We start from the raw sequence: 19,009 nt of genomic DNA, 5'->3' as shown, positions 1-19,009 counted from the left end.
TTCATAAAGTTTTTTTAGTGGATTTTGTAGTGGATGTGATAGCATAAAAAAGGACCTGCATGGCGAAAAAATGGCAAAAAAAAGCACTCTTTATAACGTTTTTTAGTGGATAACGTTTGGTTGCTGTTTTTTCAGCGCACAACTAGATTGAAAGTTTGCGCTTGGTTGGTTGCGCTTTTTTTTTAGCAATGTGGTCCAATTCGGAATTTTTTTTAAACCTTCTTTCCAGTGAATAAAGAATATTTGAATCAGTGTGATGTATTCCTCAGTGAAAGAACTCACTGGCTGAATCTGTCAGAGCGATTACCGAACGAATATCAAGTCATTACTTTCAGTGATTAAATGTTTCATTAAAATACATTAAAACAATTCATATGGCCATATACACATCAGAATTTTAGTAATGTACCAAGTTAGATAGATGTTACCAAGTTATTGTCTGTATCTTAAATGAGCATTAGGCTAGATATAAGTCCAAATGAATCTGAATCAAAAACTCAATACCCAGGTAGAACAGATAACTCTCTGAGCGACTGTATTGTACTAATTAATGATAAACACTAACTTTAAAATAAGCTGTAATTTACATATTATACAAAAATTCTTGACATCAGTGCTGAATTATTCTCTTCAAGCTATCTGTATGCTCCAAACGACAGGATGTCAGCTGTTCCCTTCCTCTAATCATCCTCTGCTATCACCCTCCACGTGGTCTCCAATCGCCATGGTCACTCCTCACATTTAAAGCAGACTTTAGCCTTCAGACATTGTACATGTACTTTCCATGATATCATCAGCAAAGGCCAAATGTCTGCAAAACAAACCAAGTTAGCAAGTGGTCCACAAGAAAGTAAACATCTTTAAACTCAAAATAACTGGATGCGGTAAATCCATAGCCAAACTTATAATGCATGCTGTTTTATGTTATGCGTATATACTTTAAATGTATTAAAAGACAACATTCTATGTGCAGACAGTCCCTAAATTAGTGTAATCCAATTAAACAAATTAATGGATCGCCTACTTGCATCTCATAACAAATTAACCAAAAGGGCACCAAGGACAACCTCAATCGCAATAATACCATCATATCCACTGCACAGCCAAGCAACCATAATGAACTCACAGCAGAGATGGACCTAAGATACAGGGTAATAATCATATTTGCTCCTCTCACAACTAAACTGCTCTCAGCTCTCTTTATGTTTTCCGTGTATCAAAGCTGTCAGCAGTCGCTGCGAGTTTTCTTCCAGTTTCACAGCTTAACAAGACTTTCTAGCATTGCCAGAGGGCTTCAAGCAGTTGCTCTGAGGAGAACCAGACCCAAAAACAGATTGAATCGCTCATCAGCGTAAGTAAAATCCAAACTGAGGAAAGAGAGAGTGAGAATAAAAGTGTGTGTAAAAGAGAAAAGTGAAAGACAAACAGTAAAATGAGAGAGGCAGCACTAATGAAGGCCAGAACTGAGAGATTTAATGTGCATTTCTGATATTTCACGTTTCTGTAGAGCATTTAAACTTTTGGTTTGTTTAAATTTCAGCCATAACAACAATGAAAATCCAGACTTAAAGTTTATGTGCCACATGGTCGCAATAAACAGATGATGGGAGATATACTGTATGGTGTTTACTAAATTTAAGTTAGAAATATGGGGTTAGTCAGAAAACAAATCAGATATTATTATATATAATAACAATATACTGTACATATACAAAGTGAAAGTAAAGTGTCTAATGTTTTAAATAACTTTTGTGAAAAAATGTCAAAATATGGGTGAAATAATGTTTTATCGTCATTCAGCGTAACAGATATATTTATGTAAAAATGAAACAGCATACTTATTGACCTGTACTTATTAAAGCGATCATACTAAATTTGATCATATTTTAAAAGATAAAAACGTTTTGCTGACAAATGGGTAAAGCATATTGGTTTGAAGGATAGTGATAAAGATTGGTGAAGATTTTAAATGACAATTAATTAGGTTTTGAGGGCTGTACTGTGATATACATAGAGTCATTTAATGACATCAAATGATTCTGTTTCTAAATGTGATTTGTTAGTAGGCTATATGAGCCATTGTTACCCTGAATGACATTGAATGTGTTCTGTAAATCTTGTTAAAAATGTACGCTACTCATTATTGTTTATATATTAGGGGTGTAACAGTTCAAAGTACTCATGGTTTGGTTTGTATCACGGTTTTAGAGTCACAGTTTCGGTACGGTTCGGTGTGTGCTATGTTTAGGGAAAAAAGCACTATACTGTCAAATAAAAATAAAGAAAATAAGAACAACAACAACAACAACAAAAACATTTTTAACAAGCCATATTACAGATGCATTGTCAGATTCAAGTTGAACCGTGGTGCAAGTGCGTGCTGAGCTGTGGGCAGAGAACGGTACAGTTCGAGAACCTACACCCCGTATATATATATATATATATACTGTATATATACATATATTCAAAAAATATAGAGCACAAGTCATATGGACCACTTTTATGGTACTTTTTTGAAGGAAGTCATTATTCCAACTTCAACTTTTCCTTTTAACCATGAAATAGGAAGAGCATTTATAGTGCACCAATAAAAAATTCCAAAGAATACAATTTTCTGCAAGCACTGAAAGAACTTTTAAATTAAGGTTTTAATAACGCACTTTCGGTTTTGTTTTTGAACATCAACTTGAGGGTCTACCTGACCCAGTGTGAGTGTGTGCTGCATGCTGACACACTTGTGCTGAACTTGATGAACTTCAGCTGAAGTCTCGATGGGGTTCTATTTTGGCAGCTGAAAGTTTGCCTGGTGGTTTCTGGCTGAGGAGAGACATACAGTCTCACTTCCTCCTTGAACAAACTGTGGCCTGAGCCTCACCGTGGACACTTTAAAACAGGGGAAGAAGGGGGAACAAGAAATCTTTGCATGAACCAAGTCTCTGTGTCTTAAAGAAATTGTCCATGCACGTATGTAGAAATGCAGGTGTGTGTATGCGGATGGATGCATATAAACTGAATAGAGCCTGTGCCACAAATAGATGTTTAATTGTAAAAGAAACATTGCAACTTGCAACTCACTTAAACATATTACACAGTATGACTTATTTATATATTATTTTATGTTTTTAGATATTACAAACAGACACAAAAGGTGGAAAACTGTATATGTCCTTATGGATTTCTCATTTACTGCAGAATAAAGAATATATCGAAGTAACAAATCCCAGTGGAATTCTCATAAAATGGCCATGTGACCATTTAGATGCATCTTCAAAGGACTAAAAGAGCTCAGTGTGGTTTATGTCCAAAAGCTAAATGAAGAAACCTGATTGTTGGCACAAGAAAACTTTAAATAGTGGTGCTTTTGAACAGAAAGTCTCTCTAAATCAGAAGAACACACAATTGTCAACAAGATGACATAAACCCCCTACAGCTTAGAAGTAGTTAAAGAGATTCCTATGTGACAGTGAGAAAGAGGTCTACGAGTTCATTTCTTGGCGTGTCCCGCAAAGTGAACTCATGTCCTAGTGTTCTAGCGTCCTAACGTGGCCTCTCTTCTTCTTTCTTCCTAATCCCTCTCTGCAGATCCATCAAGAGGAACATATGGGGAGCATATGTGTCTAGCCACATTCTTCAACATACCTGACCCACCACAGAGACCCAGGCTACAACCGACCTGACCCAGCAAGAGGGGACAACGTGCTGCCCTTTCACTTAACCAGAGATGTCGGTCAATGACTCGACACCAAAAAGATCCTCTGTCCTCCGTCTCACCCTCTTCACCTTCAGTTCAACCGGAATGCTGCACACGGAAGACCAGCAGAGGCTATTATCTTGTTATTAGTTCAGCCAGGAACTTTCGTTTTATATGAATAAAACTGTCTTTTTAAAGAGTTAGTTGACTCCCCCAAAAATGTAAATTCTGCCATTGTTTACTCACCCTCATGCAGTTCCAGCTTGTATGAGTTTGTTTCTTTCTTGTAACACAAACGAAGAAAACTGACGAATGGGGACTGGAGATTTTGTGCTTAAAATTGATGCAAAGGCGTCATACTATTTATTTGAAGTCGTCTGAAGCGTTATGATAGCTTTTTGTTACTAAAAGTCCAAAATTGACATGGTTTCCCAGTGATAATCTCCCGCTTGTTTGGACTTTGTAAACAAATCATTCAGATCCGACACAAAAGAACGTTCACGTTGAAACCAACAGAGATAACAATTGCAATTGTTCGTCTTTTGTGCGTCAATGTGCATACTTGATTGTGAAGGGTCTAGTGTTCCTTCCATAAAAGTAAATGCACAGTGACTGTTGATTCTTGTGAGTATGCCTAATGAACAGAAATGATGCGAAACATAAACTTACTCAACTTTACTATGCCTTTGAAAGCACTGTTTTTTCTTGATATGCAAATCTAGTTTTATATACGTTCTTCTGGACCTCTAATAACATCAGATGCCGATTAGACATTTTGATCCAAGTTCCTGTGAGCACACGGTTCTGTAAATTAATATCAGACTCACTTACACACTCACCCATCCAAACTCCTAACACAGTGATACACAATACAAAAACTCAAAAAGATTGCTCTCAGCATTAAAAAAAAAATGACAGACTCTTCTTAATTTATATATTCATATCTTTATATACAATTATGGCTTCATATAACAGCTGCAATTTTCTTTTTAAATTAAAATCAATTCTTCATCGCTGTTTACATTACAATATTAATAGGCACTTCCTCCATGTAGAACTAGTCAAAAAAAAAAGCATGTGGTTCTGACAAGGACTGTACGATGAGTGTATGTTTCTAATGTACAATTGGCTACAGTGGGAATACATCTCCCATCTCAATTAGGTCATGTCAGACATTAAAATCAGCCCCCCCAAAAAAGACTTCACTAACACATTTGAGACACATTCGTCCATTAAGAAATTAGAGTCAAAACAAATGACATTTGTGATTATTAAATAAGACAAAATCAACGCATTTTATGTCAAAAGATCCAAACAAACAGACAAAAAAAAATTACACTCAGACACTCTTTAAGAACACTTAAGGATGCTTAAAATTATATACAGATATTAGATAACAGACACAAACAAACAAAAGTATACTTATAATATTCATAGACAGTCTGAAATTACTACAAAATGCAGATTGTTGTTTTATATCTGTCAAATAATATATGCATATGTTTAAAATTCTTTTAAATTTACAAACCTTCTTGGTACCCCTCACTGCTTAGATAGAAAATCTCACATGTTAGAAATCTCAAAGCATTAAATATTTTGTAGATGTGCAGTTACAATGAATGTGTGTGTGTGTGTGTGCGCGCATGTACATTATTAAGACAACAGAGAAAAATCTTAAATTACACAAAATTATCATATAATTGTAAAAACATTTTAAGAGGCCTTAAGCCTGATGCTCTCAAGACAGATGCTAAATTAGTCTTTAGTAAATGTTGCCTCCAGTGACCTTTTCTGAAGAATCTCATCATAGCTCATTTTAAATTTCTTCCAAATTCTTCTTCCGGGGGGGTTTTGAATCATGAATATCATGACGTTTTCTTGGGGTTATACTTAAAATTAAATGGCCTTTTAATATTAAGACTTTTTTACGATTATCTCAGGACTGTTATACCCCTCTGACATTCTTTTAATTTGTTAAAAAAATAAATAAAAATGGATTTTAATTTAGAAATTGATGAAAAATCATCACATCAATCAAACGCCAGGTTGTAAGAGGGGAAGGCACAAAGTACACATCATTATATACAATGAAAGAATTTCCTCCAGCAGTTTGAGAAAATCTATGTTATATGTACAGCAAACAAGGCCACAATAAAAGGATTTTTTAGACATTTAAAGGCTGGGAGGGGTTATTGAAGAGCATTTAAATGACCTGTAAGATGCTTACAAATGTACAAATATAAACATTTCATTTACCAACCCATCAGTACAACAAAAATATACATCTCTGTACAAAACACATTCATTCAGCACCCTGAAATGACAAAGATAACCGTAATGTACACTACACCAGACATTACACAGTACTCCAGTTAATATGACACACACATCTGCCCTGAATTCATTTGAGTGACATACAGTGCCAAACTGAAAGCCCAAATAGACAAAAAATATACAAAACAATCTCAAATATCTGAGTGTTTGACATGACTATTTTTGATTAAACGGTTTCAATATTTACGTTCCGACTAACCACAAACAAAAAGAAGATTATGATGACATTCATGGAGTCACTGGAACAATGTACTGTAAATCAGTAAATAATGACCATTCACTGGCCTCTGCTGATTGGTTGCAGAAGTTCTGACTGAGGTAAACAGTTCATGAGGTGCATGCACACTCTTCAGAGAGAGAAAAGAGAAAACGGTAATAGTGAACTAAATGACATCTGTGATGTCAGTAATTTTTCTATTTTATATGAGATATACAAAGTTGCAATTGTGAGAAATGAAGTCAGAATTCAGAGAAATAAAATTGGAATTTCTAGATATACAGTCACAACTATGAGAAATAAAGTAGGTGGCGGTACATGCGGCAGTAATAGGCATTTCGGTCGACTACTTTCTGTAGTCACAACTACAAGAAATAAAGCTGCAATTGTGAGAAACAAATTCAGAATTGGGAGAAATAAAACCGGAATTATAAGATATATAGTCACAACTACAGGAAATAAAGTCACAATGGTGAGAAATAAATTCAGAATTGGAAGAATTCAAATCAGAATTGCGAGATATATATTCACAACTACGAAAAATTGAGACACAATTGTGAGAAATTCAGAATTAGGAGAAATAAATTCAGAATAGCAAGATATATATTTACAACTACAAGAAATAGAGTCGCAATTGTGAGAAATAAATTCAGAATTAGGAGAAATACAATTTAAATGGCAAGATATATTTCCAGATCTATAAAAAAGCTGCAATAGCGAGAAATAAATTCAGAATTGGGAGTTAACAATGTTACCAGAGGTCATAACGTAGTTATTTCATAATAAATAATGGTAAAAATAAAAGAGCAAATATGACATTTATTAATGGTGTTGATGAATGTCTGATGATCGAAGTGTTTTCAAATTTAAAAGAAATAAAATTTAAATTGCAAGATATATTTCCATATCTATAAAAAAAGCTGCAATTGTGAGAAATAAATTCAGAATTGGGAGAAATAAAATTGGAATTGTCTATAAAAAAGCTGCAATAGCGAGAAATAAATTCAGAATTGGGAGAAATAAAATTTAAATTGCAAGATATATTTCCATATCTATAAAAAAAGCTGCAATTGTGAGAAATAAATTCAGAATTGGGAGAAATAAAATTTAAATTGCAAGATATATTTCCATATCTATAAAAAAGCTGCAATTGTGAGAAATAAATTCAGAATTGGGAGAAATAAAATTGGAATTGCGAGATATGTATTCTTATCTATAAAAAAAAGGCACAACTGTGAGAAATAAGGACAGAATGGCAAGACAGAGACACAATAATGGGAAATAAAGTCGCAATCATGCGGAGATGGGCTTCAATTATGGCAAAATTATATTTATTTATTTTACTTTTGTTTTATTTTACGCTTGTAATAATTGATTCCTTGCAGATGGGAAGGAAATGTAAGGTTCTTGTATGTGTAGCCTTTTGGTATGACCTACAGCATTCAGCATTCTGCTTATGTCTATGACATATTTACATATATATTCACACATTTGTTATGATTAATTCATATCATATTATTATAAACATCCTGCCTCACCAATCTGTATGTGTTTTGAGTAGATAACGTGTTTATCCAGATACCCAGCTATGCGTGTTGGTCTTCACCCCATGTGGGAAACTCTGTTGACTGCTCATGGGGTCGAAGTTGAAGTCCAGAGCATCGCCATCCATGAGCGTGTCGTGAAGGACGGTTTCTACGTCACACTCCAGCTGTTCGATCGACATGTCATCTAAGTCACTGGGCAGCCGCTCCGGGTGGCTGTGATGTTGGTGAGGTCCCGGTCCGTGCCTGTGGAAACCGTTGCCATTGGTGTAATTCGGCATCCCGGCTTCGCCTCCGCCTCTTCCTAGTTGAGCGTGATGAGGCAGGTGTGGTTGTAGCTTCATGTTACCGAGGCGAACAGGATGCCCATAGGGCAAAAGGGCACAGCCATTCATGCCCATTGCTGGCGAGGGCAACTGATGAAGCGAGTGTGGGTGCGCGTGCAGGTGAGGATGCGTGATCATTTTGCCCCCCTGTCCCATTTGTCCTTGACTAGCATAGCTAGGTAGCACCCGTCGCCCTTCTCCAGACCCCACTGACTCTAAAGGCTGCATCATGTCCCCTCTCGGATGTGAATCTGCGCTCAGCAGCTCTTTGAGCAGCCCTGCAGCACAGTTGTACTGACTCACGAAGGGTCCGTAGCCTCCTGGTTGACTGTCCGATAAAGTCGGTATGGCAATGGGACCCAGTCCGCCTACCCCAGCCTGTACATACAGGCACTTCCGGTAGTCCTGCTGGACTTGGGGCTGAGGACCCATACTGGGGGAGTTGTAAGACGGGTACCCAGGGCTACCTTGCATCATGGGCGAAGACAGTGCAGTTTGGGCGTCTTGGCTGCCCTGGGTGTTATTTTTGGGTGAGATGAGGTTGAGGTTGTCTAAGAGATTGTCCATCATCACGTTCTCGGAACCGTGGTGACCCGTCACTTCAGAAAGGCTGGGGAGGGGGCCGCCCAGTTTAGTGCCTGGGTACCCGATGGGAACCTCACCGGCCTCATCCTCCTCAGGTAGGAACGGTGAGCGACGGCCGCTGAGCGTACTGGCATCAGAGCTGGCACGGGTACGAAATGTGGTCCAGGGTTCAAAGTCATCATTGCTGTGAGAGTTGGGGCTGCCGAGCCATTTTGGGTACTGAGCACCAGGACTGTTAGAACCACCGTCCAGCCCACTCTGCAACGACATCTACAGATACAAAAGAAGAGCTATGAAAACCAACTGTAACACATTATTGCTCAGATATATATTGCTGTAAGTCACTTTAACACCATGTCTACACTGGAAGTAGCACAACTATTTATCATCTCATTAATGCAAACCAATGAGATTTAAGTTTGAGGCCATGAATTATTTTTAAACTGAATTTGACTGGAAAAAGGAAGGAAAAAAGTTTTTTTTCTGGGTTGTTTTAGAACAGAGAAGTAATTTTACACAGAATTTTAGCACCACTAAAATTGTGCATAAAAATGTTTTTAAAAACATTTTAAAAAATTATTATTTTAATTAGTATTTTAAAAAAATATATTATTTGTTTAAATTAGTAGTCCTGAGACCAGAACCATAACAAGTTGGCTTCGCAGATATAAACAAAAACATATAACAGATTAAATAAAATTTTAATTAAATTAAAAACTCAAACAAATGTCACATTATATTCATAAAAAATGTTTTTGGTTTCAGATGGTCAGGGAAAATAAAGTAGCTTGAAGTGCATCAAAAATAGAAATCAACTAAAGGCATGTTGTAATGCAGCACAATTTATGCTTTTCAGTATTGACCGCTTTATAAATTACAATGCTAACTATTTAGTTGAGGTGTTGCAATGTGCCACTTATACAGACAAAAATCAAAGACAAGATTTTTTTTAACAGTATGTATAATTAAATAACTGATTGCAGAAGCCTTATGTTGAGTGATGCTTACAGTAGTTTAAACCAATACATTAATGTTTCGGCACACAGTGAATCTGCACCTAGTGAGCAAGCAGAGATTTTTTTCCCCCTCAGCTGACCTTTTTCTTGGCTGCTCGTCCGCGGCTCTTTATGAACTTGCTGTTGTTGTCCATGGAAGTGGCTCTCCGGCGTGGAGACTTGCCGCTCTTTCCCCCCTCAGGGTTCAGCATCCACCACGAGCTCTTCCCAGTTCCTTCATTCTGGACGCGCATGAAACGACTGTGTAAGGACAGATTGTGTCTGATTGAGTTCTGTCAGGGGGAGAGAGAGAGAGAGAGAGAGAGAGAGAGAGAGAGAGAGAGAGAGAGAGAGAGAAAGGGAAAAAGAGAGAACGAGTGAATCTGCACCTAGTGAGCAAGCAGAGATTTTTTTCCCCCTCAGCTGACCTTTTTCTTGGCTGCTCGTCCGCGGCTCTTTATGAACTTGCTGTTGTTGTCCATGGAAGTGGCTCTCCGGCGTGGAGACTTGCCGCTCTTTCCCCCCTCAGGGTTCAGCATCCACCACGAGCTCTTCCCAGTTCCTTCATTCTGGACGCGCATGAAACGACTGTGTAAGGACAGATTGTGTCTGATTGAGTTCTGTCAGGGGGAGAGAGAGAGAGAGAGAGAGAGAGAGAGAGAGAGAGAGAGAGAAAGAACGAGATGAGAACATGAAAATCTGAGTATAGACATCTGACAGAAAACTAATCATAATGACCTGCAATTGTCCAAATCAATGTCATAATATCATGCTTTAATGTTGTAAGACACTCAGATATAACAAAACATACGAGATACACCAGTCACATAAAAGAGAAGTGACTTTTGATAGACAAAACAGCCAATATTTGCACACAATCACAGACAATCATATACAAGCAGCCTTCTCAGAGCCTAGTGACAATATGAAGTAGAGCAATAGCCAGTTAGCTGGCAGAGGAAAAGCTGTAATAGTCATGTCCTTTTTGGAGGCACACACTGAACTCAACCTATACACACACACATCCTGCGCTAATGATATTTTGTCTGCTTCAGTTTTTCCATTCACACCCTGACCAGACCAACATCTACTAAGAAAGAGAAGAGAGACTATCATAGTACAATTTAAAAGTCTAAAATATTTTGCTAGCTTAACTCTTATCGTGATTTCTTTGGGGAAAAGTGACATCATTCAGGCCTGAACTGCTCATTGAGAAGAGATGAACAGGAAAAAGTAAACCATACAGACATTTAGAAGAGGATAAAGGACAAACTCAAGAATGAAATTGTGATTGGTAATTTGTTTTGTGTGGTATTTTGATGATCCCATGCTATTAGGGATGCACGATATTATCGGACCAATATCGGAATCGGCCGATAATGGCTTTAAATGTAAATATCGGCATGGCCCGATTTGAAAAATTATGCCGATATGTCTTGCTGATAAGAGGAATAGGTTAACTCATGTGCTCAGGGTGTGCTAGCGATTACATCACGTCAGCAGTGTGACTCATTTTTGAAGCAAAGTTTTGTCTGAATGATGATTAGATTCACTCTTTTGGATGCTGCATTTAAACTGAGAAAGCATGTACAGAATGACGCTTCGGTGTATGATAGAGTAAACCGTAATAGCACGTGCAGTGGCAGCAGCAGCAGCCTCCCCTGGGTCCTAATGCCTAAAGGAGTTTTAATTCCGTAGGGGGCACTGTTGGCCTATTTTTAATAAAGTGAAAGTACAATACACAAACAATATTTAGACTGTGTTTCTGATTAAATAAAGCAGTAATTGATGTCATAAAATTATGAGTATGTTTTGATTTAAAGGTCAGAAGCTATAGCTTACATGAATTTAAAAAAAAATCACAAACATGACATTTGTAAATTAAATAATTTTATATATACTGATTTATTCATTAATGTGTAATATATTTTTTTAAACAAATTATGAGCTCTAAAAGATTTTCAGAATTTTTACATCTCTTTTGCTTTAGACCATCTACAAATGTTAATTCTTAAATTAAAATTTTAAGGTTACTACTGCATCTTTCTGAGAAAAAAATTCAGCAATTGATATATATAGTTTATTTATAGTTATTTTCAAAGCTTTAATGTACTGTTATTATAAAAATGTTTTAACTAGAACTTATTTGTTAGAATTAAATAAACAATAATGAAGTTCTAGTTAAAAATTTACCAAAATTAAAAATGATTTGCTTATAATTTCCACACAGGAGAGACTTGGTATTGTTTCCAAACAAAAGTAAATATATCGGTATCGGCATCGGCTATCGGCCAAAAAGAGTTGAAAAATATCAGCATATCGGATATCGGCAAAAATCCAATATCGTGCATCCCTACATGCCATCATAATTATTAAAGTATAAAATTAACAATGTTACCAGAGGTCATAACGTAGTTATTTCATAATAAATAATGGTAAAAATAAAAGAGTAAATGTGACATTTATTAATGGTGTTGATGAATGTCTGATGATCGAAGTGTTTTCAAATTTAAATTTTTTTTTGTAATGATGAACAACAAACATAAAAATAATATAAGTACATAATGACAAACGGCTATAATTACTAATTTCCCTCTCAAAAATAGAAAAAATAAATACATTTAATAGAGTTATTTGCGTCATTGATAGTAGTTGGTATCAGATCTAAAAGCAAATTTGTGATATCATCCTTATTCTACATTAGCATGAAATTGGGACAAGAAATTATGATGATAAGTGCAGAAAATAAAACCCATCCAGCATATAATCCATAATAATAAAAAAATGTGAAAAATGAATGAGGCCTGTTTTAGTATAATTCAAGTAATGTACAAAATAAAAGAAGAAAGTTAGAAATTGCAACCATACACATAGACCACATGGATCCACATGTAAAAACACTTTGGATCTTTCAAAGGGAAGAGTTGCTGGTTATATGCTTATTATGTGTCTCTAAAACATTCAAAAAACTAAATCGTTGTGTGAAGCCTTACTAGATCAACACTAGAAAGTTGAAGCAGTTTGACTTTATTGGTCCAAGCAAATTAAGTATTTATGTATTACTACATTTTAAATTAAAAAATCAAGTGTCACTTTACTGGTGGGGTGAACTGCCTGTTTCCTGTGTAACAGGAAGTAAATTGGTAGGAAGAGGGAAAGCAGAGGCTCAAGCCTCAGAAGAAGGTCAGCTGAAGGTCATGACCACAGAGGTCAAGTCAAGGGAAATGCGGCTTCTACATCACAGAATCAGTGAAGAGAACGCCTGCATAGATTCGAACAGGGTGAATGAGCAAGTGTGCAGGGGGTCTGGAAACACCCGTTCTGGATCTTCTGTCTGACCCGTTTAACTGGCCCTACTAGGATAAGAATAATGAGGGAAAACAGAGCTGAGGAAAGGATGCTGAGTGAGAGGAAAAGGAAGAACTGGAGGAATAGAGATAAAATGAGAAAGAGTGGTACCAGTACGGAAAGTAAAGTGGTGAAGAAGGGAGGTAGTAAGCATTGAGTCATGAAGGAGGAGGAGGAGGAGGAGGAGTGTTGAGGTAGAGGCGGGGCAGTGGGAATGTTTTCCTGCTGTGAGGGACGGGGTCGATGAGTTCGCTGTGTGTGTGTGTGTGTGTGTGTGTATCTGTGCATGTGTGTAGAGGAGGACAGCCTCTCCAGTACTGCTGACAGACCCTTGCAAACAGACACAGGGAGAGTAATAACGTATGGGGCAGTCTGGCATCTGTCTACACTGTAACGGAACCCCCACAGCATAGCCTCACTCCACCTTGACTGAGAGAGAGAGAGAGAGGGCGAGGGAGAGGGAGAGAGAGCGAGAGAGACAAAGAAAGACAGAAATAAAAAAGACAGACAGAAATAATAGGGATGCCTGGATATTAAAATTCAGTCCAATATTAATAGTTGATAATCAATATGTTCAGGCCGATAACCGTTAAAAGGGATACTATTAAAATTATATTTTGTTCTTTTATAATATTTAAAATATATAAGAAAATAAAATTCTAATATATATAATTTTCATATCTGCTGATATTAAAGTTGTATATTAATTCGAATGATATTTTTGACTATTTTGTAATTAAAATGTTTGTTGCTAAAAATAACATTATTTTGTGATTTGGTGTAATGAAATGTGTTTATGCGATTTAAGGTTCAAAAACACATTATTTTCCACATACTGTACGGGGAGGGTGGGGGGCGGAAGGGATGGATGATGTTGAATTGAGATGTTACATTGTTTTCATTCTGACTTGTTTGCTAATATATATAAAAAAAAAAAAAAAAACGAATATTACATTTAAGATTTCCTAAATGAAACAGTGTTATTTAATTTTTTATGATTCAATTTAAGTGATCGTTAGTTGACAGCAAAGGCAATGTAAAAGTATCAGTAACCATTATAGTACCATTATACTGTACATTCCAAAGAAAAATTGCACCATAATACACTCAGTATTTTTCATACATACTCTCATTCAAGTAACATTCATGACAATAAAAAAAGAATATAATTTTATTTATAACATTCAAAATAAATGTACATTTTTCTAAAATGTAAAAGGTTTTACAAATTTAAAACAACCTGGTCTTATAATCAGTAAAACATACTTTCACTAAACACTTAATTTTTCAGTTTTTTTTTTGATCGAAAACTTTGCTATACCAAAAACATAATTTGACAAAATGTTGTCTCTTGAAACTCTACACTTCACTCCTCCTATAAAGAAGAAAAGACAGTTAAAGAAAGAAAGAAAGGATGTTGTGAGTGTTCCAGGGTACTCATGCATAAATTCATCTAGTCACATTAGCAGATCACACACACACACACACACACACACACACACACAGTCACATTCAGAACACACGCTTTGCACATGCACACCAGGCCGGGCGGCAGGATATGAGTCACTACAGGAATGCGACGGAGAAGGTGTTACAGTTTTCTAATCAAACTGGTGATCACACGTTCAAAAAGAACAAAATTACGCTAATGCCAGAATAATTTCAGGTTCAGGTATGGTTATTTACTCAATACCCTCAAAATAGATTTAAGCTTGCAGTTAGTCTTTGACTACTGATCTCAGGGTCAGCTTTATAATGTACAGTACAGGAAGTGAGTAATAGCCAGGATTGCATGAAATCTGTTCCTCCAAAATCAGAAAAAGGCCCTTTAGACACATCAGCGCATCAATTCAACTGTGTCACAGATGTCAATTCTGGATGCTGTTTGAATGCACACAAATGCAAATCAGATTTGAGAGCTAGGGTAGATTTTCAATAAATTAAATTTCATTTTGTTCCTCACACAACACTACCGTATGGCTTCAAAGATTCAAAAAATAGCACACAAGTTATTTTGGAAGGATGTGAAAAAATTATGACAATTGTAATTTTGGGTGAATTAACCTAGTAATTCTGGTCTGACATCAGTACATGGGACATCTATACATGGTGTGGGGCCTTCGCCTCTCTCTACTCTTCTCTTATCACAGGTATGCAAGGTATTTCAAGGCTACAGAATGACCTTTGGTCTCAGATCTGGGATATCCCCAACTGATCTACGACAGTAAAGAAAAGTGTGCATTAAAATCCCCTTTGGGTAAGATCTGAGTCAACTGAAGTGTAAGATGGAAAAACTGTGGACCTATGCACCAATTTCTACAGAGATGGGTGGGAAATGTGCTAAGGGTTTGTGCAAATTGAAACTCATCTAATTTCAGGCTGTTAAATAAAGGTTTGTCAGTTTGCCAGTCAAACAGAATCAGCTCCACATGCAATAAATGAAATCAGTGAGATGCAGCCATCATGATGAAAAATTTGCATGGGCACATGCCACTCAAATTACACTGTGTTACAGTTATTTTTTAATTAACCTGAATAAAAATATTTTGTTAAAATATTTATTTAAAAAACTAATTTGAAGAAAGCGGTGGTGGTACTATCTGCACTAAAAGAGAGCAAATCGCTCACAACACATTATGCACTTGCTTTGTTACAGTAATAATGGGAAGGCCTGCAGTGTAGACACGGTGTAAAATGCTCTACTGAGAACATATTCAAACATTGGCTCCAGTGGATTGGATAACTCCTGCACAGCTGTTTGACTGCAGCCAGTCAGCCGTGACATCTTGACAACGAACGCCAGTCCGAGTAAACAAGCAGCGCTTCCAAAGACCAGGTGCGAACTGACAGATAAGTGCCTGATGTTCACACATAAACATAATACCACACCTCCCTCCCTGCCATATGCACAGAAAGCAGTAAACGTACCGTTTGAAATGGATGTCAAAGATTTTTATTTTCATTTGAGAAAAAAAAATTGGAGAAATAGATGAGGAATGGATCAAGACTTGATGCAAGCTGGACTCGAACCTGCCAGGTTCCATGTGTGCAGCAAGGCTCAATATGTCTGGTAACTAGGCATATATATATATAAAATAATATACATATAAATATAAATAGATAGACAAAAATACATGTCAAAAAGTGCTTTTCCCGAGTTCTGATTGAGACAATAATGTCAGTGGGTGAGATTTCAGTGAGAAGAGATAAACACAAGTGGAATGTACAAGTTCAACACAGAACGGCAAGAGGTCCTTCGAGATAAGCTGTGACAAGAGACTTCAATGGGCTAACCACTTCCTCCTGCGCACATCCGCTTTATCTTTCTCTCTCTCTCTCTCCTTCATTGTAAATATTTAACACTGAAGTGAAAAAGAAGAGAATAAAAATATGTGTGTGTCAGGGAACCTGTTATGAATGAAAAACTTAGGTTAGTAGTTATTTTATTAGTATTCTATATATATACATACATACATGCAGCATTATTCAGAGTGTTCATAATTTTTCCTTTTTATTCAGCAGAACTTGCTGAACTTTTCATTGACTTTTTCAGAAATCTGTTCAGTATTAAATTATTGTGCGTAACATGCCCTGGACAGTTTATGATACAGGCTTAACTGACACCTTACATTTTGCGGTGGGGTGAAGTGATCTCTTTGAATAGCAACTACCCAGAACACTCTAGAAACCACATAGCAAAGTATTAAAAACCAATTAGAGCTCCTTAGCAACCACATACTGTAGGCAACCACTCACCATACCTTAGGAGGAGAGATTTTCTTGGGCTAATATCACTCCCATTTTCTTTAAAATGTGCAAAAATTTAGCTACACTGTCTTTCAGTTATGTTTTAATTATACTAAAAACTACAATTTAATATTTAAATATATCAAATATTTATATATTTAAAATTATATATATATATATATATATATAGAGAGAGAGAGAGAGAGAGAGAGAGAGAGAGAGAGAGATAATTAAAAACGACAACCAATTAATTATTTACTATTATAATTAAGCACACAAAGTTTTACAAATAATTTACGTGATCTTTTTAAAGTGATAATTAATTTAAAATGTATTTAATTATAAACATAAACTGAATTCAATATCAGACCTCAAACACAGATTTCAGACCTTCCTGTGACGCCTACAGAAATACAGTAGCACTGTAATCTGGAGTAGATTCTCACAGTAACAAGTAAGCACCTGGAGTAATAAAAGCACCTGCACTTATGAAGAAATCTCTAGCAGGCTGCACTTTACCTTCATTTCATGTGGTCGCAGAGATGAGGGACAGGAAAAGATGATGGCGAACACAATGAGATGTACATAAACATACACACGGACTGTAATCTACCTGATACTGCTGTAAAGAATAACACAATCCTGCTCATGCCTACCGTTAGGGATAAACGCATAAACTGCAAAGAGCCCTAATCTTGCTTGTTCAAAGTCTGTTTTCTTTTGGTTAGTAGTTAGAAAACATATGCACAAGTGAGTGTAAGTGTGTGTATTAGTGTGCATACTGGCAGCTGGGTAGAGAGTGAAACAGAGACAGAGACAGAGGGACAAAGAGAAAAACTTGACGTCCCACATGTGCAGTTAGAGAGAGGGCCCATTGCCCTCCTCGGCCCATCCGTTCAGGAAAAGCAGCGTGAAGCTGATAGGAGCCCCGTCTGCCCTCCTGCTCTGCACAGAGCAGACCCACACAGGGGCCTCCAATGGGACCTTTGGGGAGTAAAATGCCCTAATAAATTATACAAAGTCCTGCCCTATGATGTAGCGAGGAGACTCAGCGCTCCTCTGTGTTGTCTGACATGTGAAGAGAGTCCCTGATTGCAGTACTGCTTATCAGTCAGTCACTGTAACGGTTAAATAACGTTTTTGCACCTATAAGCAACAATACTAAGTAGTCCGACTGCGAAAAATGACTGATTAACTGTAGTTTCAAATAAAACTAAGCCGTTTAGCACTTTGAACCCTTTAATCTTGCCCAAAGCCACTTTTTATTGCTCAGAGGTTGCTGTTTTACGTTTTGGAGTTATATCAGTTATGGCAGTATCAACGTTGTCTCGGATGTTTCTGAAAAATGGAAAAAAAAAAAAAAAAAAAGTATCTTAAGCCTCCAAGGATGCATTTATTTGATTAAAAATATGGTAAAAACATGGTAAAAGAGTAATATTGTGAAATATTACTGCAATTTACAACCGTTTTCTATTTGAATTTATTTTTAGATATACAGTGCCTTGCGAAAGTATTCATACCCCTTAAATTTTTTTTTCAAGTTTTATGTTGCAGCCTTATGTTAAACTGCTTTAAATTACTTTTTTCCCCCACATCAGTTTACACTCCATACACCATAATGACAAAGCAGGTTTGTTACAATTTTGCAAATTTATTAGAAATAAAAAACTGAAATGATTCCAAAGACACTTTCTGAGACACTTGAAATTTAGCTCAGGAGCATTCATATCGCTTGTAGATGTTACTACACTTCGAGTGGAGTTTATTTGAATGAGTATGATTTGGAAAGTCACACGCCTCTCAGAAAAGTTCTAACAGTTGAAAATGCATATCAGAGCAACAACCAAGCCCTGAGGTCCAAAAAACTGCCTGTAGAGCTCAGAAACAGGCTTGTGTCAAGGCACAGATCTGGGGAAGAGTTCAGAAAAAAATTCTGCTGCATGGAAGGTTCACAGAAGCATGTAGCCTCCATTATCCATAATGGAAGAAGCTCGGAACAACTAGGACTCTTCCTAGAGCTGGTCGCCCAGCCAAACTGAGCAATTGATGGAGAAGGGCCTTGGTTATACTGGTGACCAAGAAGCTGATGGTCACTCTAGTTGAGCTCCATGATCATACACGCAGATGGGAGAAACCTACAGAAGGACAAACATCACTGCAACAATCCACCAATCTTTATGGCAGTGCGGCCAAACTCAATCCTCTCCTCAATGAAGACATAT

At 36.7% G+C, this 19,009-nt stretch overlaps 1 protein-coding gene across 2 annotated transcripts in view; it reads right to left on the bottom strand.

Moving 5' to 3' along the window:
- Positions 1-5,182: 5,182 nt before the first annotated feature.
- LOC107577289 (forkhead box protein O1-B) overlaps positions 5,183-19,009 on the bottom strand; it is a 33,816-nt gene continuing 19,989 nt past the window's right edge. The window contains exons 2-4 of one of the 2 annotated variants that reach the window (XM_016263388.1): positions 10,121-10,312; positions 7,781-8,967; positions 5,183-6,370 (exon numbers count right to left, since the gene is read on the bottom strand). In XM_016263388.1, the coding sequence (XP_016118874.1) occupies positions 7,813-8,967; positions 10,121-10,312 (1,347 nt within the window). In that variant the 3' untranslated portion in view covers positions 5,183-6,370; positions 7,781-7,812. Of the gene's footprint in view, positions 6,371-7,394; positions 8,968-10,120; positions 10,313-19,009 lie in introns of those variants that run through there. The other variant, XM_016263383.1, reaches the window with a different exon arrangement.

Source organism: Sinocyclocheilus grahami, unplaced genomic scaffold, assembly GCF_001515645.1.
Source record: "Sinocyclocheilus grahami isolate Dianchi unplaced genomic scaffold, SAMN03320097.WGS_v1.1 scaffold32.1, whole genome shotgun sequence".
NCBI lineage: Eukaryota > Metazoa > Chordata > Actinopteri > Cypriniformes > Cyprinidae > Sinocyclocheilus > Sinocyclocheilus grahami.
This window is presented reverse-complemented; position numbering and strand designations above follow the sequence as displayed.